General features: G+C 32.9%; 3 protein-coding genes across 4 annotated transcripts; 1 reads left to right on the top strand and 2 right to left on the bottom strand.

Moving 5' to 3' along the window:
- Positions 1–2453: 2453 nt before the first annotated feature.
- LOC130635410 (trace amine-associated receptor 8-like) lies at positions 2454–4998 on the bottom strand. The gene is made up of 2 exons (XM_057444741.1): positions 4710–4998; positions 2454–4343 (listed from the first exon to the last, which is right to left on the bottom strand). Exon 2 carries the CDS (start codon positions 4280–4282, stop codon positions 3203–3205), a length of 1080 nt encoding a protein of 359 aa, XP_057300724.1. The 5' UTR covers positions 4283–4343; positions 4710–4998; the 3' UTR covers positions 2454–3202.
- A 2906-nt stretch (positions 4999–7904) lies between these two features.
- On the bottom strand, positions 7905–14813 carry LOC130635630 (EGF-like repeat and discoidin I-like domain-containing protein 3). Of its 2 annotated transcripts, XM_057445018.1 has the most exons (11): positions 14707–14813; positions 11940–11973; positions 11779–11830; positions 11037–11195; positions 10825–10962; positions 10038–10187; positions 8979–9128; positions 8854–8905; positions 8620–8738; positions 8424–8530; positions 7905–8125 (listed from the first exon to the last, which is right to left on the bottom strand). In XM_057445018.1, the coding sequence occupies exons 3-11, from the start codon at positions 11828–11830 to the stop codon at positions 7988–7990; spliced, it is 1065 nt and encodes a 354-aa protein (XP_057301001.1). In that variant the 5' UTR covers positions 11940–11973; positions 14707–14813; the 3' UTR covers positions 7905–7987. The 2 variants fall into 2 exon arrangements, with proteins under 2 accessions (XP_057301001.1, XP_057301000.1); XM_057445017.1 differs by lacking the exon at positions 14707–14813 and having other exon boundaries at positions 11940–11988.
- Positions 14814–19718: 4905 nt separating this feature from the next.
- On the top strand, positions 19719–22594 carry LOC130635631 (lactadherin-like). The gene is made up of 7 exons (XM_057445019.1): positions 19719–19866; positions 20271–20429; positions 21016–21168; positions 21288–21345; positions 21473–21600; positions 21725–21834; positions 22093–22594. The coding sequence occupies exons 1-7, from the start codon at positions 19815–19817 to the stop codon at positions 22228–22230; spliced, it is 798 nt and encodes a 265-aa protein (XP_057301002.1). The 5' UTR covers positions 19719–19814; the 3' UTR covers positions 22231–22594.
- Positions 22595–26303: the final 3709 nt, after the last annotated feature.

Raw genomic sequence — 26303 nt, 5'->3', positions numbered from 1 at the left:
GTCTCGCACAGTTTGCGGTTCTTATTAAGCGCTCCTCATAGCATTCAACAACAGTGACTTGTGGCTTAACCCGATGTTTCGACCTCTAGTCTAATAATAGGCCAGAAAAACATTTTGTACTTTTGGTGGGACTTTGCTGACGTCAACAAAATTCTTAAACCTTTATATATCTTTTTAACTGTTTGTCAATAGCACATGATACTATACATTTTTTGGTGAGTGTTTCAAGCTGTGCACATTACAGGAAACAAATATACAAATTTCCCCCATTTTTTTTATTCTTGCACGCCAGCAAAAAATCTAAAGCAACCTATGTTTTCGTATTATTCTTCTGTCTAATTGCATTTTTCACGGGCTTTATCGACTAGTCTATATGTTAATACGGAGACTGTGTGTCTATCTGTAACAGGCAAAGTGGATGTGTTTATTTTCCTTTGATGTACCCGAAAAACTTATGTCTCAAATGTTGAATTTTCTGATGTTACGGAGCGACGTCCATATCACTACTTTAAGGTCAATATCTTACTTTAACTTAATAAAGCTTTTATGGTGCACCTAAAACTTTAAGGCCAAATTATTCGGAAACGAGGTGGTATCGTTAGTCATTTTTAACTGCGTGGGTAACTAGGGAACACCTGGGACCAACTTGGGTAAGTTTTCTAAACGTGGGTCCCTAAACCCGTTTCGGAATAAACGGCGTGATGACGTCATTATCGATAGTCAAAGAGGCTGCAGAAACTTTATGTAACCCCCCTAGGGTTAACGTATTCCAATTGTATTTTGCCAAGTTTAAAGCATCTAGTCTTACCATAGGTTCTCAATTCTTAGTTTTCTTATATTCTGAAAATAAATCGTAAATTACAAATGATTGGTGGCTTATTACCTGTCAGTTATATTTTAACTGGAATTTAATCTCAAATACAAATATAGTTTATAACTGTGCGTAGAATGCATAGGAAATGAAAGTTTAGAGGAAAAAATAAAGTTGCATTAATGGAATGGCCAGACGCATGCACCTCACTAACATAATATTAAGGTGTTGTCGACGTTAGGTAAAAAATGGAGGATGTGTATTTTATGATTGGAAGAGAAGAAACTAAATATTCTGTAAGAAATCTGTTAGATGACAATTTTGGAAATTTTTTTGATGAAAATGTTACTTGGTGTCAATGTAATTGTCGTAATCATGACTGTCGTGGAGAACACATGAAGAAGATTTCAAATATTATTATTCTGTTCTTGGGAAACCATACCGATAAAGAAAGACACCCTGAAAAGTTTCAGTGTGACGTTATGGAACAAATGAGACATGGTGAAGAACAGCACAGTAAGATCTTTATCTATGGTAAGAAGCGTCCGTACATGAGTTGTTCTGGTCAAATGGAGGCATTGCACATCGACTATTATATTCCTAATCCTTTTTATTTTTGGTTGCATTGTATAAGTATTAATCACCAGAAGCTGCGCGAAACACGTAATGGCTGCTCCTGACAACGCCATCACATGTCACATTTGAAGACGACAAACGGATAAGCGAATATGACACGGGATCAAGAAAATACAAAGCCAGAAAATAAATAATGATGAAAGTTCGACAAATGAGTCAAGTATTTGATAATATTGAATAATATTATAAAACAGTTGGACATGACAATTAATAGTCGTGGCCAGTTAAGTTGTGACGATAGCCATCATGAAGAACAGACAGTCACAAAAATAAATTTGTAGGAATGATTTCTTTTTATTATACGTACCCTATAATAATGAAAATTATTATAAAATGGATCACTGAGAAGACGTTATCTATCTTTTAATGTAATAATTAATACTTTCAGGATGTATTGAAACTGTAATGCATTTAAGATACCCTAGAGATAAATAGGGGTTAAGGGGTATATTTTAAGAAACATGCCAAGAGAAAAAATGTCTTTCTGAAGACTTTTTGACTTTAAAAAATCGTCAAAGCTGCACGCAACATATTTCGTTAGCTACGTGGAAAGAATTCAAACACCAGAAGCTGCACGAAACATGTTGAAGTTGCTGTTGACAACAAAACCAAATGTCACATTTGTAGTAGGCGATCAACGGATGAGGGATTGAGACACAGCATCTGATTCAGAATTTGATGACAACTGACAGTTGAAATTGACAAAATGAATCAATGATGATTCTACTTGATGTACGTTGTTTGAATAGAAGTTTACTTTTAAAGGCGTTTGGGGAAACGTAGTTAAAAGCCAATAGATAGGAGCAAACGATTAATAAAGAACTATGCAAGATTGAAAATCCTCCAAAAAAAACATTCTTATGTTCTTATACAAAAGTTTTAAAATTAATAAGATGCTTTAAATATTGTGTGGAAAATGCCGTCAAAGCATGACTAAGGAAGTTTAAGCTTGGTAGAGCATGATAACATTAGAGATAAGTTCGTACAGGAAAAATTTAGAAGAGGAAAATTAATAGCTATGAAAATTCTTTTTTAAATATGATGTACAAGTATCTAGAAGAAATCGATGTATAATTTTCAAAATATTTCAAGTATTTTATATGGGACCATTCAATAATTACACAGCGTCTTAGGGGGAGGGGGGGTATATTCCACTAATATTATCACCATTGACGTATTAGCTGGAATTTTAAGACGCAAATGCGTACATAAGAAAAAATCTCTAAAATAACGCTTTTAATAAATTTTTGAGCTTTACTTTATTCAAGTGGAAACAATAAATGTGCGATAAATGTTAATTTAAATGCGAATGTAAACTGTTTAAAAAATAAATAGAAAAACTGGAACGTTCAATAAAAACAATAAATACTTTTATCCACGACATATTAGCAACACTACCCCCATATTAGGTACTTTGGATGAACAATCAAGAAACAATCAAACAAGTAAAGTCAAACAGAAGGGGTTAAAGCATTCTTTAAAACGCAAAAATTGAAATTATGATGTTATATATTTTTTTAAGTTTCCATTAAATTAAGCAAAAACCCTAATATTTATCATTAAAATAAATGATCGTTTTAAATAGACGAACAATCACAATTAAACACAAAAATGTTCTCGGCAAATCTGATTAATTAACGATAATACCAAAAAACTGCCAGTTTAATTATGTATTCGCGTATTAGAAAAAGTGCGAAGAGGGGGGTATGCTTTCAATTACACTAAATAGAAGAACACGGGTGCGGTGTTGGAGCACTAAACGTTTGTGTTTGCAGCGCCAAGTAAGCTTTCGGAGTTTTTCTTTGATCGTATTGTATCATGTGATGCTTTGCATGCTTTCCTGTTTTGTGAATAACGCTTGGTCCATTCCCCTTTCCAAAAATACACAACAGGGTTAAAGATGGCATTAGTAATAAACAAACAACGAACAGCAACGGCAACTGAATATGAACTTTCACGAAACATAGAAACTGCGAGTGGAAAAGTGAATATTAAAAATCCAAGTGCCATTGAAACAGCTGTAATGACAGCTGCTCTCTCTTTTCTACCACGACAACGTGACTTTAATTTACTTGTAATATTCCAAGCGCGTACCAGGAAAATAAATATGAACGAATAAACTACAAAGCATGTAAACCCGCAAACAAGAACAATAATAGCCCATGTTTTTTCTACAATGATCTCTTGTTTATGTTTTTTGTGAGACTGGCCGACATGTTCAACTATTGCCATAATTCCCTGCAGTGATAATGTGAGAATCCATATTATAGGAATGCATCGCTTTCTTCCATTTGTTTTCACATAATGTGCGTATTTGTAAGGTATTATTACAGCACAATATCTTTCTATGGTAATTGCCAAAACATGGAAAACAGATGCATAAATTGAAAACTGTACGATCTGATCAGTAACTAATTCAAAATATTTCAGAGTTTTTTTTTCTGTTCTTGTTGCAGCCAATTGTATTGCCAATGATAAAGCAAATATAAAGGCAAAAATAGCATCAGCACAGGAAAAACTAAACAGAATATCCGCTGAAAGTTGTTTTTTGTGTTTAAACATTTTGAAGTATATTATAACAGACGAGTTTAGTAAAAATGCTGCAATAGACAGTGTCAACATAAGTATTTGAGCAGTCAGCATGAAGTTACCATCTTCTTCAATCTCCGCATCCTGGCAGATTGAATTAAACCTTTCACAAAATAAAGAGGTTTCATTGCTACTAATGTTCGCACGTAAGTTTTCCTCCATTGAATAACAACAGTATTCGAATAATTCTTGTAGAAAATCCTCAGGTACGTTTACAAATGTTGTATGTTTCAATGGTTGTTTCATTTTTGTTTGTCATTCCTTAAGCGAGCTTTCGAGTGTGATATGATCCAGTGCAACATCAACTCTAATTACAAAAGAGAAATAACCTTTAAAAAACATCACTAGTTTTAATTACCTGCAACTACGGCGCCCTTCATTAACCTTCTTAATAAATAATAACCTAATTTCCTTTACAAATCTCGTACTTTCATATCTCTCATCTTTTAATTAGCGACATCAAATATATAATTTTATGAATATATGACAATGTAAGAAAATTATAAAACTTTTTCCACTTCTACAAGTCCTTTAGTGTTGATATTTTACACTAATTTAGCGTGAGATACGGACGACAGGACATTTAGGAGATTTCAAATAGCACATGATCGTGCTTAAAACTAAAACCAAGAGGAGAGACGTGAGACTAGCTTCAGTAGAAATCTTTACCAACCTCAATAAATGTTATGGTCTTGAAATTTAATTAACGTCTTGAACCAATTCATTTCTTAGTAACTTCCTTTTGATAAACTGATTCCTATTTTTTGACTGTCCATTTCCTAGACGACATGTTTTTATTTAAAGCTCTACTAGCTTTGATGTGGTTGGAAAGATATATTCATATACGATTTGATTATCTTTCTCAACTTAAAACTTATAATATATACTTACGCCGGAAAAAAAATTGAGAAAGACTAAAAATACACCCTAAACAAAGTTGTTTGCCATAGGGAATTCTGACATGTTTATGTTTAATGACTATTTCATCTAATGACTTTCGTATCACCATCATAAGCAATGTTTATGTTAATAAAACAAATGATTACAGAATTATGAAAAGCAGATGTCTTGCATTCTTATCGCGTATAACTTCTTCTGCCTCATATGGGAGTATGAGTCAGAACAGTCACTTAACCTTATTCGATTCGGAAGCACACAGTTTGAGAGTAGACATTTGGTTACTTTTCACTATTTGTAGTTACCTTTAAGGGCTCTAAATAATAAGCAAATAAAACTCTTTTTCCTGAAAGATACTTCCAACACTGTTAGCATGAAAAAAATCCGTTTATTTAATCAGTTCACGGCTCATTAAAACACAGTTTCGTATGGAGCCATATCAAGGGGTTTACGAAGCCACAATGGGAAACAAGTGAAACGTAAACAAATAAAAACTGATGTCCACAACGCAAAAAATCATATAAAAATCGCTCACCCAATAACAATAATTCGTTTCAGTTTATGTAAAAATTGATTCAAATTTGTTTTGGCAACCTAAACAAGATCTCAACAATTTAATATTACAAACACATCAAAATCGAGGTGATTGAGGGGGGGGGGGGGGGGGGGGGGGGGTGAAGTAGCCCCCCTGCCATTCTTTTGTTAATATTCCTTTTTGCTATGAGCCGTTGCTATGATGGATTTTATGTTTACCTATTAGACATCTAATACCAAATCTTCAGGTCCCATATGTTTTAGAGCTTTATACATTGGCCATTACTCGAGTTTACACTTTGCATTTCTATGATATCCTTATAATTGGAAAATTACAGTAACCTTCGATAGGATTTTTCCTAGAACTTGATACTCGCGGAATGACATTATTTCAACATGGGGAATTATTTTATCAAGTTTGGACATATGATTAAACAAATTTACCACTTTGCAGGACGGATTTTGGAGCTTTTTTGGTGCGAATGATTAAATAACATGTCAAATAACCTTTATTTTACACACAAAAATTTAAAAAAAATGTGAATGTTCCTTTCCTGATTAAATTAATTGAATTTTAAACGAATAGTGGAGAACATGCTGACATACAGGGTAGAGAAAATACGGACATAGATTGTGGAGAAAGTGTTGATATGGGCTTTTATGATATACAAAGTGTGCCACGTTTGATTTAGTTTGGATAGAATATGGATAGGATATAAATTTTGACAGAAATACATATGCTGAAAACACGCTTTGTGATCAAAAAATGTTATACAAGTTTAAGCACATTTTGAGAGACCTAAATCTCAACCCTCGACTTATAACTTAAACTTATTACGCTATTACGCCAGATGTAATGATCGAGAAAGACGAAAAATACCCTAATCAAAATTTATTTGAAAAATGAGTTTCAACATGTTAAATGATGATTATATGTAATGACTCTTTCGTTTAATGACTTTCATATCACCATCATAAACAATTTTATGTTATGAGAAAGTGTTCATATAAGCTTTGATGACATGTGCCACGTATGATTTTATTTGGATAAAATATAGATAAAATGTAAATTTTGACAAAGGTACATATGCTGAAAACACTTCTTGTGATCGAACAAGAAGTGAAGGCAATGACATCTGCAGTGTCAGTAACTCAGTTGGTCGAAAAAAAATGTGCTTTGATACCCACACGAAACCGTTGGGAACGGATTATGAAAATGTTCGGTTGATAGTTGTTAATACTGACCTTAAAAGTACTTAGACTTAAATTTTATAGCACGTGCACAAGTTTTTAACTAAACAGTTTGCCATAAAATATAATATTTGCTCAATATTTGATCAAAATTTGTTATTTTCTTTTTTTGCTAATTCCTTTACATTGTTCTAAAAGAACCCCAGAAAACCTTTTATTTACCCTTTTTATACTCAAGTTATTACAATTTTGGTGTTAACAAAATTAACCTGTCAACTCACGAAATTGGGGAGCGAATCAAATTTAACTTTCACTGAGCAATCCCTGAACTCCTTTCTTCGCGCTGGCACGCATATCAGAAAGACAAAAAGAAGCTCTAGGGATGAAATGAATTGCGCCCCAAATGAATGATAACAACAAAGTCGAACCGGCGCGTAAATAGAAATGACGTCTGGGCGTTAGGGTGCAATAATTGCGGTTATGTTAGATCTCGCGGTGAGATTAACAAAAGGTTTCTAATTTCAAGGTTGTTGTATTGGTATGCACGAAAATCTTTTCCGCCGCACAAAATTATGGGTAATATTGTTTTTTAAAACATATTATTGTGTTTGGAATAAGCTTAAATTAATTCAAAGGTGGGATCTGACCAGACCTTTCTGTATAATACATAAAGACGGTTGTGTTTGTGTACGATGAGCTTTGCTATAGTTGCTCAATTGTGGAAATGTCAGTCAGGACAGCACTTGGTTGCAACTACATGCTAGTAATCAATTATTCTCAACACTATCTATGTGATAATTTTCGACAAATAATTTCTTTAAAATAAAAGTAAGAAATTAAATTAAATTTGTAAAGAGAGAATTAGATAGAACGAAACATAAAAATTGTATTTTAAGTGTAAAGCAGAATTCAAATTAGTTTAACCAGGCATTACAATGTTTTTAAGAAGTACAGGCCCAGTAATGCTAGTTGTGTTAACGAAACAAACGGAACTTAAAATATCAAGTAATTAAAGTCATTTTTGCTGTAACATTAACACATTCCAGTTACACAAAAAAGTTACCAAGCAGATGTCTCAGGTATCCCAGGATAGGCATTACAATTAAGCTTTTTAAAAGCTGGATGCTCATTTGGTTTCAAATGTTCGTTTCACTAAATACACACAACTAAAAATTACAGAAATAAGTTTATACCCAAGAGGTATCTATTTATTCTAAACTGGGAAAATAAAAAGAGATTGTCGCAATCGCGATTAAAGTACACTTTTCAATCATTTATTTACACATATTTTTCATGAACTGGTTTCTGAAGTTTGTTTAGAAATTACAACTAGCACGAATACAATTGCAATCTCATGCAAATGTTGTTTTGCCATTGTTGTGGGTATATTCGCACATATCTCGAACGGATTGGAATCATGAACTCGTGTTTCATTGGAGTATTTGAATCCTTGTTGCCTGTGAAAACCTGAAAAGTAAAGTATCCTAGTATATTAGTATTATCGCGTCGAAGTTGAAAAAAGATAACATAGTTATGCATGTGTTCTTTTTATGTGTTACTTCATATTTAATTACAAATCAGTTCACAGTTATTTCACGAAAATATTTTTCAATTTACTGACTTGTGAGTTATTTCGTACTTTTTATTTTACAGAATTTCTCCCGCGTATTTCAAAAGATATCTTATAGTCTGTAATACTAATAATAAAATATCTATCGCGTCTGCTAGAGGATATGAATTGGCATTCACTGAAAACAACACTCACCTGAGCATTTGTAGAATCTGCGTACTCTGAGTGGAAATTCCATCTACCAAAGCTGAAATAAGCCAACTTAAAACTCTTGACAAAATTAGCAGGATTTGTGGTAATTCCTATAATGACATAAAACTATAATAACCAACTTAGCTATTTTTAGACTCAAATTCGACAAAAAATTATGACTGGGTAATTGATTACCCACCTTGCATGCTTAATTTGTTGACACTTTTCTCTGATCCCAAATCAATTTGTAAAAATTGATTCTTGTCACGCTTACTGGCACACCATCCACCTTTCATAACTTTGTTGGCTTCAAAGTATCTAAGATAGGACAGGAAACAAAAAATCTTTCACAGGTAAAATACACTAAACTTTCGATGAATGCGTTTTTAAGTTCTATGTTTATTTTAAAAAAGGTTATAGGTAAAAATCTGACCTCATTTGCGATGAAACCGTTATAACAGAGCCAGGGAACAATGATTTGCAACCTATCAAGTGAACAGCATGGTAGTCAGGAGCAGTAGTAAATACGTTGTTGTATATTTTTAAATATATACTGACCATTTGTGAATTCGTCATAACATCGTCGTTCTTTCTTCATTTTGGAAAATTTGCAAAAGCCACAATTCTTTGCGCAATTCTTTTCCATGTATGCATTTCTTGCGCATTGGTTTGGTGAACGTGGACATCTTTTGCCTTTATTTTGGCAAGCTATGAAAAAAAAAGAACAAGCAAAGTTACTGAAGTGGAAAGTCTCTAACCACGCAATAGGCCTTTCCCGAATTTCCTAAATATGCTGAACTAAATTAAAGAGATCGATGCTATAAATGATTCTCATCCTTACTTTCCTTATCAAAAAGTAGAACAAAACACCTAATTCCGTAAATATTTCTGTTCGTTAAGTGCCTCAAGCGCGACCTGAAAGTTACGGTCATATAGCCGAGCTTTCTAAGAATAGCCTGGTTTTCAAAATAATTTCAAATTATAAAAATAAAATCCAACCAGAATATTATATTGCCCTAAAAACTTTCTCATGATAATTTGATATTCTATCTGAATATAGAGCATAGAACCATTATAAAATTTTGGATGACGTCATAATTTTTATAATTCATGAAGTTCAGAAAAAGTATATTGCATGAATTAATTCATTGATTTATTTTATTATACTTATAAACCAGGTTAATTTCATATGCTGGAATAGTTGATCAGAAGTAGCAGTAAGCAGCTGATTGTCAAAGAAAAATAAATACGTAGTTAAGGCTAGTATTGGTAAAGCTTTTGGTTACCTGAAAACTAAAACATTTTGCAGTAAATGAAGAATAAGAGTTCCAAAAGTATCCAAAAGTATCTTTACTAATTTTTCACAATCATTTTCAACCTTCTTTTGCTTCTTTTTTTCTTTTTTTGGTTTGGTTTTCGATGCCCTTTTGTGTGCTACCTATGTTTTATTTTTTTATCTTAACCTTTAGTCCACTTTTAACGATTCTTTTACTATTACTAATTTTTAACACCATATATATTTTATTGTTTTTAACAGGACACGTTAGTACAGCAGAATTATTCGGAAATGAATATCCTGTATAAATATTAATACTAATAATAATAACTGAAACTTACGATTGCATGATAAACAACAGGAGTTATACATGTAGGAAGGATTATTATCGCATTCACCAGCCTTTGCCCATGCTTCGCAATTGACATGTTCATCCTGACAAGAACTGCGGCTAATGGGAACATAGTCCCAGAAATCAGAACATGTGTACCCTGAAAATAACGTTCGACATTGTGATTCAGGTTGTTTTACAAGTTTTAGTAAATTACTAGTCGGTGACACGTGAATTAACCCACGGGTTGGTCCGTCCTTAGTCTCGCTACTGCAGTTACCATTTTGCGTCACAGACAGACGTATACGGGTATTATAATATAAACTAACCGTTAACCCGTGGAAAGATCCACGGGTTGCTCGTCCTTTATATATCGAATTTCGTGTTTCCGTAACAGACAGACAAACAGACGCACGAACAGAAAGACGGAATATGGCTATAATTAAAGAGATAACAATAAAATCTATTTTATTGTTATCTCTTTAATAATAGCCATATTAGATAAAAAAAAATAATGAAAAAAATAATAATAAAAAAATATTACTCAAAATTCATCACTCAATTAAATATTAAAAAACAAAATTCGAAACTAAGTTGAAAGATAAGAATTTTGGAAGCAAAAAGAATGAAGAAGAGGATGAAAAAAGAAGAATAAAAAAAATAAAAAAAACAAGACTTAATATTAACAAGTAATCATTTAATTACAACTTTCATAGCTCTGCGCAGAAAACTGTGCCCTGAGATTACTTTTTTTGGGCGGAAAAAGTGTTCCATAGCATGCAAAAGAATGAAATTACCTTCAGGGTAGCATTTTTTCATCAATTTCTTTGTAGTCACTTTACAATACCCACAATTCCTGGCGCAGTTTCGTTTCATATAATCACTTTGTGCACATTGGTTTGGTCGAGGACAGCTTTTACGTAAATTGCGGCAAGCTAAAGAAAAAGTTATTTTTCTGATTATTTTTGTTTATTAATATTGTTCCACAACAAATGCATATAGCACTCACGGCTGCAAGCTGCACAACAGTTCGCGTACATATACTTCGGTGTATTGTCACATTCGCCAGCACTTGCCCACATTTCACATTTTTCGTGCTTGTTTGTGCATTGGCTCGGAAAGACCGATACGGGTTGCCATTCATTGTAACAGTTTTCTGATGTTACACCTGAACAGGTAAATATAAAGTACAAATTAAATAAGTTTGCATGTTAAGAAAAAAAGGAAATAATTCTCCTTAGGGGAATGCAAAACTGCGTGCCCTTTCTTATCCCTCCTCCCACTACTCACCCCCACTCAGCCAAAATACTTACCCGTCCACCCCCTTCCCCATGCACACACACCCACGCATCCAAAATACTTACCCGTCCATCCCCTTCCCCAATACATACACACCCACTCATCCAAAATACTTACCCGTCCACCCCCTTCCCCATGCACACACACCCACGCATCCAAAATACTTACCCGTCCATCCCCTTCCCCAATACATACACACCCACTCATCCAAAATACTTACCCGTCCACCCGTCCCCCATATACACACACCCATACATCCAAAATACCTACCCGTCCATCACTGAGAAGATTTTTAATGTTTGAGTAGAGGATTTCTGCAGCATGAAAAAACACTCTGTTTATGTCAGCAAGCGGGTTTATAAGAAAGGGCAGCAACTAAACTTAACTAATTCTAACTCCATCTTGCAAAAGTTCTAATGCAAACATAATATACGGAACATAATATTCCTTACTTGAAAAAGTTACAAGAAGCATGCAAACCACAGTGAAGAGTTCTACAGCCATCTAAAAACACGAGGCGACTTATACTTTCAAAAGATTCCAAAACAAACTAAAATAACTGTCAACATGAAAAGTAAAGTCAAAATTTGAGTTACAAGCTTATAAAACATACCGTTTTTCACTCTTGTCAACATTACTTGACTGATCTAAATTTAATTGCTTTGATTTTTATAGGGAAAGTTCACAGTTAACATTGTATTGGCGTTAACAGCTGATGACAGTGTTTGACAGTGTTTGATTTGGTTAACACCTTGTTTGTTTATATACACAACAACAGAAAAAAAACACACCAGAATTAAAATTTGATTAGAAAGACATATTTCAAAGCACCGAATTCTCTAAATCGGTGTAACAAACTTCGCACGGTTGCTTTTGAATTAGATGAAACAAGACGTATGATATACGCAAACAACCTCGCGAATAAAGTTTACAAAAAACTGTCTATCAAATTATAATTTCTGTTACGAAGTTAGACACGACATATTTTGCTATTCAGATAGGCAATAATATTTGTTATGCACTACGCAGTTATTTTTCAAATTTGATTTGTGAGATCTTTTTGAACGAAAAATTCCTCGAAATTTCAATTTTCGTTAGGTCAGTCTTGGTAAACTGACTGACAGGAAGAGAAAGACCCCAAGCCCCACCTATAATTTGCGAAATTCAGTAATTCAGTAAAAAAAAAGCAAACGGAGTATAAGAAACTCACTCAGTAAGAAAAAGCAAAATAAAAAAAAAATAATATCGAAAAATAGCTGCATTTAAAAATAGTATATTACTAGAACTGTCACAAAACAGCAAACTTTGTGTTTTTCACGGACTACTTTCCAGACTTTGGTGGAAACACCTTTACTTTACGATTTAGTTAAATAAAGCTTTTGAACACTTATCTTTTTAAAAAATAAACAAGATGCAGGCGCTGCTTAAACTATTTCGGCTTTAAAAATGCACAGCTATGAAACATCGACAATGCGACCCAATTCTACAATTTCTGCTAAAAAAAATACAGCCTATCATTCATGGTTGAAAGTCGCGCGATTAAAACGTTTATGAGCTTAAACGGCATTTACGTGACAAAAAATCAAAGATTTGATGTTACCATCATGTTTTGCATTTTTTTTGTTAACCGTGCCAAATTTTGTCGAAAAGAAATACCATTTTTGGACTGAAACGTCATTTAGATGACTTCCAAATACTTACAGGGTTTAGGTACGAAGTTTAAATCTGTGACGTTGCAATTGACCATTTCGGACATAGTTACGAGTTGGAAACCTATCCTCGCAGGCGAGATAGTAAAAAAAAAAAAAGAAAAAAAGTAAAAATAGTTACCAAGATGAGATTCGAACACACGACTACTCCCTATTTGTCGGTGGTCAGAGAGCCAAAAATTTCCATTCTTGTAGGACACATTTGCGTATTAATACAAGCTCACGAGCTTGTAATTAACAGCAACAATTGACAATATTTATAAACATTTTTTGTTGTTGTAGCATTCGCGGATATATTTTATATTACCTTACCTTTCCCGAAATATAGAAACAAAATTTTATAATTTACCGGAAGAAGTATTTCAAGGAGGTGTTACATGGTTTTTTATAAGCATGACATTCATAAGTATCCGTAGGCTTAAACTTGGTCATTTTCAAACAAATGCTAAGCATTATGTGAAACATAAGAAAATGTTGTAAAGTTTTTTTTTTTCGTAAGCAGTTTTTCCTTTTGTCTGAATTAACCAGGACGTAGTCAGATTTAAGTTGTAACTAATAACGTTAAAAATTCAAGTGCAATATTTTTTTTAACTGACCATAGTTTAAGCCATATCATGTATTTTTCATAATCATATTCCAATAAATCTTTTTGCCATTAAGCATAACTTACGCATATTTTGAGCCTAAAAAAATACTTTTTATAAGCATCCTCAAGCCTCACTTTGAAATTTCAATTTCTTATAAAAGAGAACATGTAATCTCCTCATTTACGCAGTAGACTTTGTGCATGTGGTTAGCCTTTTTTACCGCGGTAATTTAGGGAATATTCCAGCATCGTGATTTTAGAGCATTACCAATTCCACTGGACTGGATAAAGTATTAGACCCCAAGCTTTTTAATGTTTTTTTACCGAGTATCTTATAATATATTATGTTGTCAAATAAAATTCATGGCAGTCTTTGATAACAGCAACTCAAAACTTATAATGAAAACTGAAAAATTTTGTTGCTCGTGGAAAAATCCATGGGTTCGCCCATCCTTCTAATACCTCATTGTGTGCATCTTGCTTTTTGCGTCCGTCCGTCCGTCCTTTATATATCGCATTTCGTGTTTTCGTCACAGGACACGTCTTTTACGCACAAACAGACAGACGAAATACGGCTATTACTAAAGGGATTCGAAAACATATCATTCCAATTTTGACAGTCATAGCACTTTTAATTTAAAAAAAACTATAATTTGTATATCCTCATCATTGAAATGGCCATGGGAACTAATGGACTTGGAATTATTTTGTAAAATTTTGATATGTTTACGTGCTGTTCAAATATCAAAAGTCCTAAGATGACACATCAAAGTGGTAACATTTAATTGTACTTCGTACTTCAGCAATTTTCCCCATAAAAACAGGATTATAATTCAAATGTCATATTCAAATGTCATCTTCAGTCTGAGTATTTTTACATAAATAAGTACAGCGAAAGAGATGAAAACAAACAAACTTCACTAGAATATAACAATTAAAATGTTAAAAAAGTAAAATAAATAAATAATCGCAGTTGCTGTATAAAGTTAGTCATAATAAAAAATAGAGCAAAAAAATAAATATAGAAAAATACAGCAAGAAAAAAAAAAATTAGAAAGCTGAAGATTTATTGTTATACACCTTACCTGTTTTGTTTATGTTGGTATTTGTCGAACCTTCTTTATATTTTCAGCTACCATCTTGTTTGTGGACCGTCTATAATGAAAAACACTTAATGTTAGAATTGAAACATTGTTTTCCCCATTTTTATGCTTAATAATACACCTTTCCCGAATTGTATAAATTATAATAATTATGACGTCATCCGTCATGCACTTCAAATAAGGATATTCAGGGAGAATATTAAATTATCATGACGAAAATGTTTTTAGAACAATATAATATTCTTCTGGATTTTATTTAGATTTGAAGAAAATATTTATTATGAAAACGAGGCTATTCTTTGAAAGCTCATTTATATAAAGGGTTTGACCGTGAGTTTCAGCTAGGAATTGAGGCACTTAACGAGCAGAAATATATACGAAATTAGGTAATTTGTTCTACGTTTTACTAAGGAGCTTAGGAATAAGAATCATTCTTAGTATAGACCTCTTTAATTGCGCTTGGCATAATTAGGAAATTCAAGAAAGGTCTATTGCTATAAGACCTGCAAAATGCATCGTTTTGATAGTTTTGTGCATAAGAATGCATATTTTCGTCGCTACCAACAATTTAAATTAGCTGTCGTAGCAATTAAATTTTTGAAAAATACTGAACTTCACCTTTTTTACGTCCAAATAAAGAAGTGGTGGAAACTTTGTTTTCATGTCGTCGTTAACGATAATAACATTTGAGTGATAGAGTGTGTAGTATTGCTCTGATGTATATTAGGTGCATATATGAACTTGTACATAGTATTTTCTGATTGCAAAAACAACATAAACAAAATAGCACAGCAGAATGGAAGGCTTTCATTAGCTAAAGTTGTAAAGAAAGTTCTGGAAGAAGAATTTTTCCAACTATACAATCATTTGAGGTATACCATTATCAAGATTAACAGCAATTAAAAGCATATGATTTTCGATCTGTTAAAAAGAGGTGCTACCTATCAACTTTTGTATATATACTTTGATAACTTTTACACTTCCTCATTATTGCTTCAGGATCTTAAAATGAGATCCATACTTCCATGTGAGATAGTGAAACGTGGTGTGAGGTAAAACAACAACTTGGTTGCTGTTCGTACTGGTGTTAGGGGCGTGTTTGTCATGTCAATAATCCATGAAAATATCCCTAGTTTGGTTGCAAGAACAGTTGGTTATGTTTGTGGGTACTACAAAGAAAACAAAATCTAAATTTTTAAACATACATAAATGACCTTATCAGACTTGAATATCACGTGCTTAGAATTAACATAAAACATAAAACATGAAATATCGAATTGAAAGTGTTGCTGTCGTCAGCAGGTATCAGAAAAATATCTTTTTTTTAGTTTGATATTCTTATTTTGCAAGTCCTAAACTTTCTATTGGTTTGTAATTTAATATAATTTGCTAAGAAGTATATTATTAAATACTTTATCTGGATTTGGAATAACGAAAGTCAATTTATGTTGTCGTTGTTTTTAAAATAGTGACAAGAAAGAAAGGGCATTTGTCACCAAGTTTTAATTATTTTATAGAATTTATAAAAAAGTCGTGCTTCTTATACTAAGTGAAGTACACAACTACTCATACTTTTGGGTTTCTTCCTTCAAGCTTATTTGCAAATAAGCAATTTAGCAGCGCTAATTTTATGGCCAGTAGCGTGAACGCTTCAAATTATTGTAGCCATAGTTCGCGCTAGTTAGTGCTAGCTAATGCTAATAGCGTCTAGTGTGAACTGGAGGAATTAAGAGACTCTCTCAATGTGTCAAAATATAATAAAGGTTTATAAAAAATATATCTTTCTTTTACTATTTTTTGTTTTAAGTTTAGAAATTCAGCAGAATTGAATTTAAATTAAATTTTTGTTGTTGCGTTTTATCTTCTAACGAACTTTTTCCATAAATATGTAAATCAGCAATATCTTCGCTAAATCTTTGTCATTTCTGCGAAAGAAACTTTTTTTTAGAACATGAACATATGAAAAAATTTAAAATGACTGTGAAAAAACAGTTGAAAATTTGTTGTACGGAGCCGCCCGTCGCAACAAAGTGGATAAAAATATATCGCATTTGATATTCGTGTTTCCGTAACATCATTTTCTAATTCAGAATGGGGTCCGCGCAGAGACAGACAGACGACGGCTATTATTATAGAGAAAACCAAATTTTAATAGGTTCAGAATATAAACATAGAAAAATCAAATCAAAACATAGATCAAACATATAAACATCCAGGTCATTTTTTTATCTAATCTAGGACATCCGAAAAAACGTAGGGAGTCTTAATTTGCTGTCCTAAGCATAAACTAAAAATAAATGTTTTTATTTCGAAAAGAGAAAAACAGAAAGCAATTAATCGACAAATTTTTATACTCACAGTTGATGTATTTTCTGTGTCACATTCAACCAAGGCGACAAGAAGATAGGTTGATCACACCCGAATTCTTTGATTATATGGAAACCAATGGACTTATCAATACCACCAATTGTTTTCTTACCAAGTACATTTTTTCCAAAACTTGGTCACAAAAATTTAATTTTGCAAATCGGTGCCCTGTTAATTATGTGAGAATTTAATTTCGAGAAAGAAGGATAAAATGTGAAAATGTGAAATTTCGAAAGTCGTCTGTGCCCAAAAGAAAATATGATTAACGTCTAATTATTTTTGCAAGTATAATGTGGTTATTTGAAACAAAAAAAGAATTACAACCTTAAAAAATGAGCTTGTCCCTGTGAAATTTTTCGACCTTTTTTCGAAATGATAATAGTCATCTATCTTTACGTATTACCAACAGAAGTATGCCAGGGACCTTTTTTTTTCCACCGCTGGATGGAGTTAAATCCATGCCTAATTGCAGATTACTAAAAATCTTTGAACAGATGAAGCTTTTTCTACGAAGTTTTATACAAAATGGTAATTTAAAAAACACTTTATTACTTTGAAACTCTTTTGAAAAAAGGGTTAATCTTTTTATTTATCTTCTGTGACAATCATATAAATCACGTCGGTAACAACTCCGATCTTATGCAAAACATTTTTTTTTAATTATTTACTTCCTGTAAATACTTGATTTTTACAGTTGTTGGTTTCAGTTTGTTCCCGAGTAATATGCGCAGGGATGAAGTAACTGACGTAGCTAACCCCTTTTTTATTTAGCCTTGAAATTATAAATGCCAGGCAATGGCTTTACTAAGTTAATAAATTTACTAAGTCTATGTACAAATCTCTCTTTCGAAATTTGTTAACCTTCTCTTGACATCATTTAGACCTTAAAAGTCTGGTTAAACTGATTTATATCATTGTATGTTTTCGACATCAGCCCATTCATAAGCACCATTCTTTTTAGAGATTTGCTAACTCATTACCTTTATGTGTAGAGCGTACAACGTTGGGTCATATATCCCGACAAACAATAAAGGCTAGTTTGGACTAGCTTTAAATAATTAAAATCATTTTGGTCTAAATTAATCTCAACATATTTACCCCCTAACAAAAAATGTGAGGGAAAAAACGAGAATGCATACTGTCAACATCACGGCCTAAAACGGTAATAAGGTGGAAAAAAATCAACGTTTTAATTTCACCATCATATCCAACATGCTTTGGTGTTAATTTTGTCAATTTCTTCCTTTTTAAGTAATGGGCCAATTTGTACCTAAAACTGTATTTACCAACATTTTAACGTCACCACGGTTCAGGTCACATTTTAAATTATTACTAGGAACTGAGAAATATGTGGCAAAAGAAAGAAGAACAATCTTCCACAAAAGAAGTATGTACAGCATTGCTTTGTTCCAACGTTATCGCTGTAAGTTTTTTAACTATTTAAGGAGTTGTCTTTCCCTGCGTTTATCTGAATTACCAGTTTGTTTTAAAATCTCCGTCGCGCCATGACTGAATTTGAAATTAGGAACTATTTTTATGAAAATAAAAGTAAAAAATTGTATTAAAAGATTGGTTGCATGGTGCGCTGTTCCATCACCATCTTAAGTTACTTAGCGGAAGAGTACTTGAAATTGATGAGTTGACAAGAAATATATACGACGGATTTCACAGCTTTTGAAGGTGGGAAAAAATGTAGGCAAAAACACATGCGGATAAACAACATTAACTCTTTATTACGCTTTCAGTTATAATAAAAAACGCATTTTAGTTCTTCTGTACACCCTTACAAATAAAGCGAATCCGGTAAAGGCTATGAGAAAACACAAAGAAATGCCATAAAAGGAAAAAATAAAAAAATTGGACGGCACATTTATTATTTATTAACAAGATTTAAAAATATTTATTTGTTTATAATGTAAAATATAAATATTGTTATATTGACCCGAAAATAAGTTTAGGAAAGATTTTTATTTCTGATGACGCAAGCAAATCTAACGACACAATGTAAAGTACGAGTTAAAATTTGTGTCAAGTTTCATCAACATAGTATTATTTATATTTGATTAATATGAATGCCCACTGAAAGATTTGTCATGCGTGACCTAAAAGAACGTCAATGGACACCTTTTGAATTTTATATTTTAGAAACTTTTGGTTCATGAACTTTTCTCTCATTTTTGAATTCAGTACAGCTAAATTAGCATATACCTAAATTTAACTTATTAAAACTTCAGAAAGTTCTCTTTTATTGGCATTATTTCTACAGTTACTTATTTTATCACACGAGCCTTGCTTTTAAACAAAGATCAATGTAAATTAACTGTTCCAGCGTGTTACTTAATTGCAATACGATTTTGAAAACTTTTGACCATAATTCAATTTTTAGTGAGGAGTTGAAAGATGGATAATGAATAAAACTCTTTATTTTAAAATATTGCACGTCTTAGTCAACGTCAGTAGAAAATATTTCTACTTTTAGAAAAATACTCACAGTTTTCTTTCTTAATATTTTTCTTTTCGATGTTTTTGTATCTACTTAAAATAAAGTTTTGGATTGTAAGATACCCGCGGTGAAAAACAAACAAAAGTACACTGTTATAAAAACAATATAAATCCGATAAAATGGTTTTGACAAGTGAAGTAGTTTTAATTTGAAAAGCTTAATGACAGTCTGGCTTAATTTCAACATCAACTTTGGAGGTTAGCAACTTTAGTTTAAGAAAATGAGACTTCGATCTCTTGCATTTGCTTCTATGTTGGTGGTGTTGATGAAAGGTACGTGTTTATGGGAAAGCGATAAGTACGAGATATTTGAGATATGGCGATTCTACTGCTAAAGTAAAACAAACTTACTATCCTTAATGTTGTATATAAGAAATAATGTATGCTTACTCAACTTCCCTTGTTTATAGAAATTTGTCAACATATAGCGAGATACCATTGAAATAATTTTGGTAGCCTTTAAGAGACAGTATGGATTGAATAACAATATTTTAACCTTGTTCTTATATTCACAGGCCTGTAAACCTAAAAATAAGAATCACTTTCTAAAGTGATGATTGACCTTAACTTGCTGGATAGCAAAAGTTTGGGAAATGCAGAAAATAGTTTGTATAAATATGGTGAGAAAGAGTAAGCTCTTTAAAAAAATGACTTTATCAAATATTCTCGTCTTTTAGGATGCGACTGTGCAAAATGCATCACATACTGGCAAACAGTGATAACAGACAAAGCTAGTTGTGTTGATAAACATGCTTTGTGCCAAAATTGGTTTAAGAACGGTGAATGCACCAAAAATCCAGATTATATGATGCCCAATTGTTGCTCTTCATGCAGTTGTAAGTTCATTTTAGTTTCGTTGTTATAATTTTTTAATCTTGTTGAAGATAAGAAAAGCGCTGCCAATCTTTTCCGGATTTCAGTTGGCATACCCGATTTTTCAACGAGCTGCCTTACTTCTTCCAAGCTCACTGATAAATTTAAGAATTGCTGGCATCATCATGGGCAGTACATATCCTTGTGAAATATAATGGCCAAATGATTTAAAGAGTTTCCATAATTTATTAAAATATCTTCTCTGATATTACAAAAAATATCACAATGTGTGTTTTACTAAAGGAAGGAAAAAAATCTGGAAATATGTACACTGTCCCAATGTGACGAGGTTTCATGTTTATTTATTCTTCACCTTTATTGCAATTAGAGCAATAGGTGTGTTCAATGCAAGAATGTTAATAATAAAAACTCCAAAACAACCAGCCTAGACACTATTGGACACTTCATTCATTCCACGTACAAGGGAATTTCTGAAAGGTTTATATTAAAGCTATTAAAATACATTTTAAAAGAAAACTTGAAATAACTGTACGGAGAAAGTATATGTGAAACATTATTAATAAACGAAATGTGTAATTTTAAATTTAGCGTGTCAAGACAAAAGAATTGACTGCGAAAGATGGGCGAAAGTACCTCAACAGTGTACAACAGCAGTCATGAAAAAAGGATGCCGAAAAAGTTGCGGACAATGCACTGTGACTACTAAGAGAAAGGTGAAAACATGCGAAGTCGCTACTGAAAGTAAAACTTGTTCAGTTTTATAATTTATTTACATTTATTTTCACATATATATTACTTAAACACTATTTTTAAAACTGCCCTGCGTAAAAAGACTATAACAATAGATTCTTACTTCTTAGAATGTGTACCAAAGCCTGTAGTACGTGGTTCACCCAGTTACGCCTCTTCACAACTTCCGTAAGTAATGACTTCAATTTGAAGGAGTAGATGTAAAAACTATTGCGTTATCTTGATATTAATCATGGCCTTTATGTTATTTTCAAAGGCGATACAAATGCGCATAATATATTTTTACCTTTTTCAGAAATTTCCAGGCACACAGAGCTCGCATTGGTGGTGGGAATGGATGGTGCGCTGGACTCCAGGACAAAAAACCGTTTTTAAACTTAGACTTAAGATCTGTGAAAGAAATATCCGAATTCGATATTCAAGGTATATACAGCACTTTTATCTTGTATCTTTCATGTAATAATTCCTTCTCTTGTTTACACACCTTTTTCTTTTGTGCTCAAAATTTTCATTATTCCTTCGAATGAACAATGTTTCATTACTTTAGGAACAAACACAAATCCACTAAGTTTTGTGAAGAGCTTTAAACTGGCGTACTCTAAAACAGGGACATCATGGATTTTCCATTCGGAATACGCCAACCGAGCGATAGCACAGGTATGCAGGAGTTGTAATTATGTTTTTCTTTTGTTTTGTTAACATTATAGTCTCCTGGCCTGAAATATAAATTTGAAATATGCAAAAATGACTTACTGTAAGCATTGAAATACTGCTAGCTGCACAGAACACTTCTCTTCCGCCATTTTTATACTGCTTTAGTTTACGCTAGTCAGTAATGACGTCATGATTTAATGACCGCAAAAGTAAAATCAATAAACTCCACGTTAATCACTTCGATGTAACTGTTTCTTTTAGGTCTTTGACGGAAATTGGGACGGTAATACAATCAGAAAGTACAAGTTTATAAATGTATTCGAGGCGCGTTACGTTCGAATATACCCGCAAGAGTGGCAAAATTATGCGTGCTTGCGACTGGAAATATACGGCTGCTAATAAACGACGATTGCCCATATGAATAATGAGCTGACGTTTCTTGTTTTTTGTTGTGATTTTTTGAGAAGCAGGCATAGAGAATATTTTTTTCACATATACGAGTAATGAGCTGATGGTTTTTTTGTTGAAAACAAGGAATAACAAAGTAAGTGTATTGTAAAATCTGTAAAAATTATGCTTATTTTAATTTTGTTGTTTTCTTTACATATTATGTGTTTTTTACATATATATTGCTTGAATGATAAAATGTTAATATAAGGAAATATAAATTGACTATATGAAATTGAGATGTCGTTTTAAATCTGACGATTCACTAAGGGAAAGCCCACCCTTAAAACGTAAGGCCTATAAAAGTAAGCAAAAGTTGATTAATCAGAATGCGAGTGTATAACAGAGTTACATGACGAAGGAAAGCTTCGGAATATTTCAGCAAATTTTGACTTCTTGTGATATGGTAAGTACACCACCCCAAATTCTGTTTGTGTGTGTGTGCGCGCAAGAAAAAAGTTGTACTTCGCCACACCAAATAGAAAATACAACATATTTTTATCATTTTGTTGAGATTTGGCGGAACTTCGTGGAATTTAAAACACATGCGGGTTAAAAACTAACCTGTATCTTAATAGCCTTGTCTCTCTCTCTGCGCAAAATGGTTGCACCGCTACTATACTCCGGACACCATGCAAAGTAATTTTATTACTCCGTGCTAACATGAGGACAAGAATGCTAAAAATATCGATGTAGGAAATATGTAGGACATTGTTAGACACAAACACGTGGATACTTGCACGAGCTAACGACTAATATCTATATAAATAGGCTTATTTTTGCTGTTTAAAATGGCAGTTAATAGATTCATTTCGGATAGCCATTCAACTACTTTAGGTCATAATGCAGGAAATGTTGACGCGGAAAATATATACCTTCAGGATATTTCCCATTCTATATGATATAATGGTCGTTTTTTTGTAGTCGGGAGTGGGTACGGGGAAAATGGATTGGATTTTTCCGCGAACTTGCAGCTAATATGACAAAATAATTGTCATGTCGTTACTCGTTGTCTGTCTGCGAACAAACTCGAAAAGTTAGACTTTTGAACTATCCGAAGTCTTGATAGCTGGGAATTTTTTAAAAAGTACGACTTATTAAGTTTTTATTAAAGATTCTTGGCAAAAAAAATAAAATGCATTGGAAAGCTTTCGTCTTTCTCGATTTATTTTAAAATCTCATACTTGTCAACAATCGTACGCGTATTTTACGTTGCTCTCTGCTGCGTCACGCCATGTTGAAATTGAAAAAATAACGCTCTCAAGAAAATATGGGATTTTTATGAAATTTGCAAGAATCATTTCACAAGCGGTTTTTAATTACTCTGGTCCAAGTAAAAGAAGGTTATTTCGATTTCTCGATTTGTGACAGATGGAAGTTACTTTAACGTATCGAAACACGTGGCTTGGTAGGGGGGCGTGACTGGTGGAATAAAAGGCTTGTCCTCGTAGGCTCCAACCACCAACTGTAGTGAGAGATCAGGCATTGCAAACTCGTCTTAGAATCGGAACGATAGCTTAGTCGGCACAACAGTGGGGCGCTAACCCAATGGTCGTTGACTAAAATTCCGCTCTTTCAATGAAGTGCTGACTGTTACTATATTTGTCAACAATTTTCTTGTCATATTCTTTCAAATAATTTGGCAAACGCTTGTCAATGTGATATTTCCATCTACTCTACGGTTATCGATGTTGTTGAATAGTGAAGATGTCTTTTTCCAACATTGTTCTTTTTCTCTGGAAGCAAATTTCATCTGATATGGATTGAACTCAATTATCTCACGAGAAAATATTTGTCTTATTCATGTGACCGTTATATTCTCAGCAAAGGCGCTGGAAAAATATAAACAAAAAGGCAATACTTTTAGCTAGCTACCTATACCTGATTTTAAACTAAACTAAAAATAAACTTTATTCAGTTACTTAAACAGTGCTGAACTTTCCATAACTCCCCCAACATCTCCTGCATCCCGTCCACGACTCAAAAATGCAGGCTTTTGCTTTCATACTGAACAACAACAACTTTAAAAATTGAGGAATAGATAAAATTGGGTTAAAGATGTCTGGGTGGATTGTGCCCACCAGGGTGTCTGTTTAGGGTGCACAGAATAATGATCCTACGTCAATTCATTTAGATCAAACTGCCGTACAATGTAAATAATTTGATTCTCAAATGTGATAATGTTATTTTGTTAGTCTTCGGGTATAGTATGTAACACGATCATTTATCTTGACTGGTTTCATATACATAAAATGAGTAAAAGTAAAACGTTGTCTTCGTGTAACACAAGCGTTGGCACATGATTGTAACAAAAACATGTCTGTTAACATGTGTTTATTCTATAAACCACATAATGTCTAAAACAACAACTTAAGACGCCTTTGTAAATTCAAAGAAACCGTACAAATAATATAGCTATTAGAATCTTTTTCATAACTGCATTACCAGACTCCAGTCTGTTTTGTTTACACATATTTACATGCATAAGCACATCAATTTCTTTCAATAGATTTGTTTTTGTGATTTATGGAAAGTACTTGTTTTTAGGCCGTGCTATTTTGATGAGGCTATAAAATGATAAAAGGAAAGAGTTTTTGACAATTAAGTAGATATTATATCAAAGAAGTCCTTTCTTTAAATCGATGATAGTTGGGATGCTAATAAATTGAGGTAGATGGATGTTATTCCGAGATCTGTAGCACTATTTGGGGAGGGTTATTTGTTTTCTAAATACTTTTACATTGATAAAGAGGAGTAATAAAAAGGGGTAGGTGGATTTACGATTTTTTTAATAAGAGACATGTGGGAGGACTATAAATTGAAACGATTCGGAATTTGGTGTTGTCTCTCCCTCTCCCCTTCATGCAATAATTAGATTACCAAGCGTAAGGCAGAGTTTAATTTAAATAAATTATATTTTTTTACAAAATTTTTTTTCTTTATAAAACTATACAACCGTGTTTATTTTTTTCTCAACTCGACAGGAGATCCGTTCACATAATCATCCTTTAGTAGCTCATATCTCCCGTAAAGAGAACAAAAAGATAAGAATCTTAAGCATTTTATCGTGCGGTGATCACAGTCCTATATCCAAAGTAAGTTGAGGTTCATATCGCAATAACATTAAAAAAAAGAACTATCCATTTATCTGTCTCAAACATCACATGTACTAAAGTCACGGAGGAGAGCATTGGATTGTCATCACAACAGATCCAGACAAATTTATATCCCGACAACGACGGTTTAATCACATCCATATTATAATACCCGTATACGTCTGTCCGTCTTTCTGTCACGCAAAATGGTAGCTTAGTTGCGCAGGTAGCAAGACGCGCGCAATGCGGTATAAAAAGGACGGGCGAACCCATGGATTTTTCCACGGGCTAACGACTAGTAAACTCTTAATTCGCACAACGCCCTTTACCTCTTTGTCATTTTCAGTTAAATTACTGTCAAGAAATAAATTCATTTTCACACCCACCATTCACGCGGTCGAAAAAACATTCGTAATGTGTATTCTAATCGCTGTACCATGGATAAAAAAGATGACGAATCTTGATCGTACAAAATTTAGGCAGGGGACGGAGGATTTGAGTTGATTAACGGTGGTTGAGGAGGTTGGAAATTTAGCAGTGTAAACGGTGGTAGAAAATATTGAATATGGTGGAAAATGTTTCTCAGTTTATGTATGAGAATGTATAAAAAAAAATGAAGACGCATGCCCAAGAAATCGGCAAAATACATTTAAACAATAATTATTTAAAAAAACACTAAAACATCACTCGTTATACGATCTTGTTTTTTTCGATTGACGTATGTTTGATTTTCTAAGTATAATTCAAACACCCCTAATTTAGATAAATAAAACTAATTTTTGTTTCACGCTAACGCCACGCGGTGAGAAATCTTCAAAATTGCTTGATGGACAATAGAGAGGAGATGGAGAAAGCAGAGAGACAGACCGCTGCTAAGTTATTGATATCCAGACAATTAATTAAGGGAAATTTCCCTTCTCTGAAAAGCGA

This window comes from Hydractinia symbiolongicarpus, chromosome 3 (genome assembly GCF_029227915.1).
Source record: "Hydractinia symbiolongicarpus strain clone_291-10 chromosome 3, HSymV2.1, whole genome shotgun sequence".
In the NCBI taxonomy this organism is placed as follows: domain Eukaryota; kingdom Metazoa; phylum Cnidaria; class Hydrozoa; order Anthoathecata; family Hydractiniidae; genus Hydractinia; species Hydractinia symbiolongicarpus.
The sequence above is the reverse complement of the archived record's forward strand: the minus strand, read 5'-3'. Positions and strand labels throughout refer to the sequence as shown.